Here is a 5,692-nt window from a genome sequence, read left to right as displayed (position 1 = left end):
CCATCTGTACAGCTACAGTGTACTCATACACATAAAATAAATAAAATAAATCTTTAAAAAAAAAAGATAAATTAATCTTAAACATAGTCTCTCTTTTTTCACTATAGATTAAAAATTACCTTTGAGTATCCACCCTCATCTTCACCTTTCTGTTCTAATCCTCTGTGCTGAAACCAGATGGTGAGAGTGGACTCAATGGACTCAGCAAGCTTTGGTGTTGGCACTCACCTGTTCTCTTCCCAGCCAGGTTGTTCATCAGGTAGGATTTGCCTGTGTGGTAGAGGCCCACGATCGCCACCACCACTACAGGCTGGTTGATGGCCGACAGGATCTCCAGGGCCTTCTGATTGGCTCTCAGTTGTCCTTCCACATTCTCAATGAGGCACAAAGGGAGTTCTGATTCCATTTCCACTGGGGTTCCTTGACTGCAGAGCGGAAAATGGGACCAATGAGATGTCTAGGCCTCTAGATGAGCTAGTTCTCTTAGCAGACAGGTTGCTTACAGATTGCTATGAGAACCACCACACTTTGCAACAGATAAATACAGAAGATGGATATTTGAGTAACTTTATGTCATAGGATACTTCAACGTAGTCAAAAGCTAAATATTTTTTCGAAAAAATTCTTTGTCTTCATTGAAGAATTCTAATGACCAACTTGTGGTAAAAAGATATTTTTTTCTTTGAGCTTTATCACTGAACAGTTTACAATAACCACTGAGCAGAAAGTAGAATATCTTTAGTGGAATTCTTTATCTACCATTTATCTATATCACCTATTTTATATGTATATAAAATATATGTGTTTGTTTCTCTTTAAACTATTTTTTTTATTTTTATTTTCACATGTATGGGTGTTTTGTCTGTATGCGTCTTGACATATCACTTCCTTGTCTGATGACAACAGACCAGAAGGTACTAGATACTCTGGAACTGGAGGTACATGTGGTTTCAAACTGCCATGTAAGTAGGTGTTGGGAATTGAACTCAGGTCATCTGGAAGATCAACAAGTTCTCTTAATCACTGATCCATCTCCAGCCCCTACAATTTACTTTCGTATGTCATCACAAGAGCTCAAGTTAGATACTTGATTCCTGACTTCAATGAACTATTTAGATTCATTGATGATATTACAAGTTTAAGAGTAACCTAGGATATTTGAAACCTTGATTTTAAACAACAAATCAGTCTTAATTCATACCAATGTTGTTTTTTTAGTGGTACTTCTTTATTTCCTCAAAGGTTGTCATGAAGTATTTTCTGGTAAAATATGACTCTCATCTTCTCTATATATCATGCTGTTTAAAAAGTGTGTATAAATACGTTACTCTTACATTAATGTAGCTTTAAACACTTGTGAAGCTCTGAGGTAAAGAAACAAATCAGCATCTTTTGGTACAGCTGTAACTCTTGTTCCCCATTTGCTTTACTGCCCATGTTTCCTAGTTCCTAACTCCTTAATCCAACCTTGTGTGACTAACACACTTGCTCTCTCTGTGATTCAGGCTTTACTTAGAATTTCCTTTCTCCTGTTATTCTACAATAAAAATCTAATACATTGCGATGCTTGCTTTTGTGTAAAAGAACAGTATGCATAGACTCATGCTTAGTCTTAAACCACAAAGAAAGTAAGAAATTATAAAACATCTGATATAAACTACAAAGTTAGTGAGTGGGAAAGATGTAGGGAAGAAAGCCTATGAATGCCCTGTCTTGATGAATTAGAGATTCTAAATAAGGACTCTGATGGCAAAATCTCAGTGCTGTGGACTCTGCTTTAGAAGACGAAGGTAAAAAACAACTGAGACAGAGGGATGAGAATGCTGTTCAGAGTACCAGGGAGAAGACAGCAACAAACTCAGAAAGAGAGAACTCCTGGATTGCAGGACTCAGCTGGAACTGGTGAGATTTGAGTAAATGAATTGAAAGAAACTAATTATGGCTGTAGAAAGAATCCCAAAGTTCCGAAGCAACAGCATTGGGATCTAAGAATAGAGCTGGTGTGGCTAGCAAGACAACTCATGGGATAAAGCCATCTACTATACAAGTCTGACAATTCAAGTTCAAGCCCTGGAATCCACATCAAAGAGGATGGAGAGAACAAACTTCACAAAGTTGTCCTTTGACCTCCATAGGTACTTTGTGGCATGCACATATGCACACTGACATATACAGAGAAATAGGGGGAATGGAAAAGTGAGAGAAGGAAGGAGAGAGTAAGAGAGAAAGGAGAAGGAAAAGAAAAAAGAAAAGGAAGAAGAAAAAGGAGGAGGAGGAAGAGGAGGAGGAGGAGAAAAGGTGAAGGAGAAAAGGAGGAGAGAAATCGAAAAGGAGAAAGAGAATAGGAGGAGAGAGAGAAGAGGAGGAGAAAGAGGAGAAGGAAGAGGAGAAAGAGAAAGAGAAGACAACGAAGGAGGAGGAGAAGGAGGAAAAGAAGGAGGAGGAGGAGGACGAAGAGGAGGAGGAGGAGGAAAAGAAGGAGGAGCACGAGGAGGACGACGAGGACGACTAGGAGGAGAAGTCCTGGTGAGTGTAAGGGCGGTTGCCTAATTGTTTTTGATTGGGTTAATAAAGATGGCAGAAGTCAAACTTTAGGCAAAGATATAGAGGTGTGATATTCAGGTCTCAGGAGGAAGAGGAGGAGATGAGATAGAGAAAGGGGCTTTTGAGCCAGGCTTTGGAGAGAGGAAGACAGACACCATGTAGGCCTTGGTGCTATTAAACTCAATGTTGGCCTTCACCACCAGGGGAATTCTAACATAGAATAAGTGATGAGATTAGGACAATAGAATTTGTGCCCAGAGGTTGTGTTATCTGGGTGATTTTAAAGTATTAAAGTTGTCTTTGTAGCCAGGAAGTGGTGGCACATGCCTTTAATCCCAGCACTTGGGAGTCAGAGGCAGGAGGATTTCTGAGTTTGAGGCCAGCCTGGTCTACAAAGTAAGTTCCAGGACTGCCAGGGCTGCACAGAAAAGATTGTCTTTGTTTTCCATCAGTGGTGACTTAGGTGGGCATTATTAGTAAGCAGGCCACCAGGGCTATTGTTTGGAACTCCAGGCGTGTTGGTTTATGTAGCTCCAGACAATCTCAGGAAGGATGCTTGTTGGGCAGTTTAACAAAGCCAGCCAGAGGAACAGGTGGTGTTCTCAGGAAAGCATTAGCTAGCCATGGCCGTGGGTGCTGAGTAGATGGCAGATGAGCAGCTGTTGATCCCAGAGCCTTGCCAAAGCAAGCATTATATGGATCAAATATGACAGAAGGAGACCCCCTGAAGAGCTAAAAAATTTCAAGAGAATTAAATAGTAAAGGTAAAGATTCTTTGTGCCATTCTTTATATGGCACTAATAAAGACTTATGATTGGTTATTATTAAAATTGACTCATAAAAAGGACTGTATTTACATGCGCAAACAAAGAAAAGAATTTCATTCTTAACTAGTCTATACATCCTACACAGACTAACACAATCCATACAGATACATTAATGATACTAATCTTCTACTTTGAGATTTTTATCTTGCAGAGTACAAGAACAGCTTTGGTGAGATTCATCCTTAGATGTGCTGAGCTGACCTGCTTGGACCCCAGGTGTCATGGATTTCAGGTCAGCTTGCCTCATTCAACATTTCAGACAGATCCAGTCAGAACTCAAGCATCAGAGAGTGAATGAAAGTAATTGGCTTTATTTATTTATTTATTTATTTATATTGGTTATTTTATTTATTTACATTTCAAATGTTACCCCTTCCCTGTTTCCCCTCCACAAGCCCCCTATCCACTCTTCCCTTCCTGTGGTTCTATGAAGGTTTTCCCCAAGCTGCCCATATACCCCTGGCTCAGTTCATCAAGCCTCTACAGGACCAAGGGGCTCTCTTTCCAGTGATGTCAGATAAGGCAATCCTCTTCTACATAACCAGCTGGATCCATGGGTATCCCCTATGTACTCTATGGTTGTTGGTCTAGTCCCTGGGAGCTTTCGAGGGTCTGGTTGGTTGATATTGTTGCTCTTCCTCTGAGGTTGCAAACCCCTTCAACTCCTACAGTCCTTGCTCTAACTTCCCCATTGGGGTCTCCATGCTTAGTCCATTGTTTGGCTGTGTATATCTGCACCTCTATTGGTCCTGCTCTGGCAGAGTCTCTCAGGGATAGCTATACCAGGCTCTTGTCAGTAAGCAATTCTTTGCATCAGCAATAGTGTCTGGGTTTAGGGTCAGCAGATGAGATGGATCCCTAGGAATGGCAGTCTCAGGATGGCCTTTCCTTCAATTGCTGCTCCCCTCTTTGTCCCTGTATTTCCTTTTGACAGGAGGAATTCTGGATTGGTATTTTTGAGAGGAGTGGGTGGTCCGTTGTTTGGCTTTCTTAAGGCCTAACCAAATCTCCTATTTTCCCTATCTTTCTCCTCCCCTTTAAAGATATTTCATGGTCCCTATTCTGCAGGAAGAAATTGTGGAGAGTTGTCATCCTGATCCTGGTTATTTAATAAATTATAGTTAGGTTGACATTTTAATGGATAATTTGGAAATGGCCTTAATTTTATACAGGGAGGAAATATATGGAATGAATTATTACATTTAATAAAGTAAACATTATGTAGCCATAATCTTAATTGGTAGACATCTTTATAATTGATACAAAGATAAATATATCTTCATACATCTGAATACAAGCAGATGTTAGTTTAATACAGAATTAAGTTTTCATGAGTATAAATCTCTAAATTGACACAAAAATTGGGATTAATACTGTTACTCATAGAAAAGCATAGTGCCTATGAAACTCTTTCAAGAATTCGAATTTAGGGCTAGATAGGAAAGTCATGGTTCTGAGGTAATTTTTAAAGGCTGTTTTTAAGCTAATTCAATTAGAAGTATCTGAGAGTACTTAAGAAATACTTTGCCTAGATAGACATCCTAAAAGCGCCAGAACTCCACAGAAAATGAAAGTTAAGACATCTCATTATTTAAAATCTTTTGTCTAGAGACATGTTTACTCATGACAGTACCCCTTTCACAGTTTGGAAAGGATGTTGAGCATCATTATCTCCAGGAGATTTGCTTCTGTGGCAAGGCACCACTGGGCAGAAGTTGCCCTAATTCATCTACAAATAAACAGACAAACAAACACCACTCTTCAGGATAGAATACAAGATACAGGATAGTCCAGAGCTTATCTCTGCCAAGACAGAATAATCTAGTCCTTCATGGTAATTCCTGCTGTACTTAAAGTTTGTAAGATAGTCTCAGGCAAGAAGGCTGAAGACAGCACAAGAGCCCAGCCCACAGAATCAACTAACCAGGCTTAAGGCAGAACACAGAGACTGAACTGACAACTGGGGAACCTGTCTGAATCTGACCCAGATCCTCTTAGTATGTTATGGCTCTGTAGCTTGCTGTTCTTGTGGACTTCTAACAGTAGGGGTGAGGGCTGTCTCTGACTCTTTTGCCAAATGTGGGAACTTTTCTGTCTACTGGGTTGCCTAGTTCAGTCTTGGCATGAGGGTTTGTACCTAGTCTTATTGTAACTTGTTATCCCAAGTTTGGTTGATACTGTTGGGAAGGCTGCTCTTTTCTATAGGGAAACAGAAGGGAACTGGATGAGAAGTAGATGAGACAGGAGATAGGTGAAGGGAACTGAGAGGCGAGGAAGAAGGGGAAATTGAACTTGGTATGTAATATATGAGAGAGGAATAT

General features: G+C 40.1%; 1 protein-coding gene across 1 annotated transcript in view; it reads right to left on the bottom strand.

Moving 5' to 3' along the window:
• Positions 1–5,692, bottom strand: part of LOC116093875 (guanylate-binding protein 4-like) — a 32,658-nt gene that overhangs the window by 9,254 nt on the left and 17,712 nt on the right. The window contains exon 7 of the mRNA XM_031375697.1: positions 229–425. Within this exon, the coding sequence (XP_031231557.1) occupies positions 229–406 (178 nt within the window). The 5' untranslated portion in view covers positions 407–425. The remainder of the gene's footprint in view (positions 1–228; positions 426–5,692) is intronic.

The sequence above is a fragment of the Mastomys coucha genome, unplaced genomic scaffold, assembly GCF_008632895.1.
Source record: "Mastomys coucha isolate ucsf_1 unplaced genomic scaffold, UCSF_Mcou_1 pScaffold16, whole genome shotgun sequence".
Taxonomy (NCBI): domain Eukaryota; kingdom Metazoa; phylum Chordata; class Mammalia; order Rodentia; family Muridae; genus Mastomys; species Mastomys coucha.
Note: the sequence above shows the minus strand (reverse complement) of the source record. Positions and strands in the feature narration are given on the sequence as shown.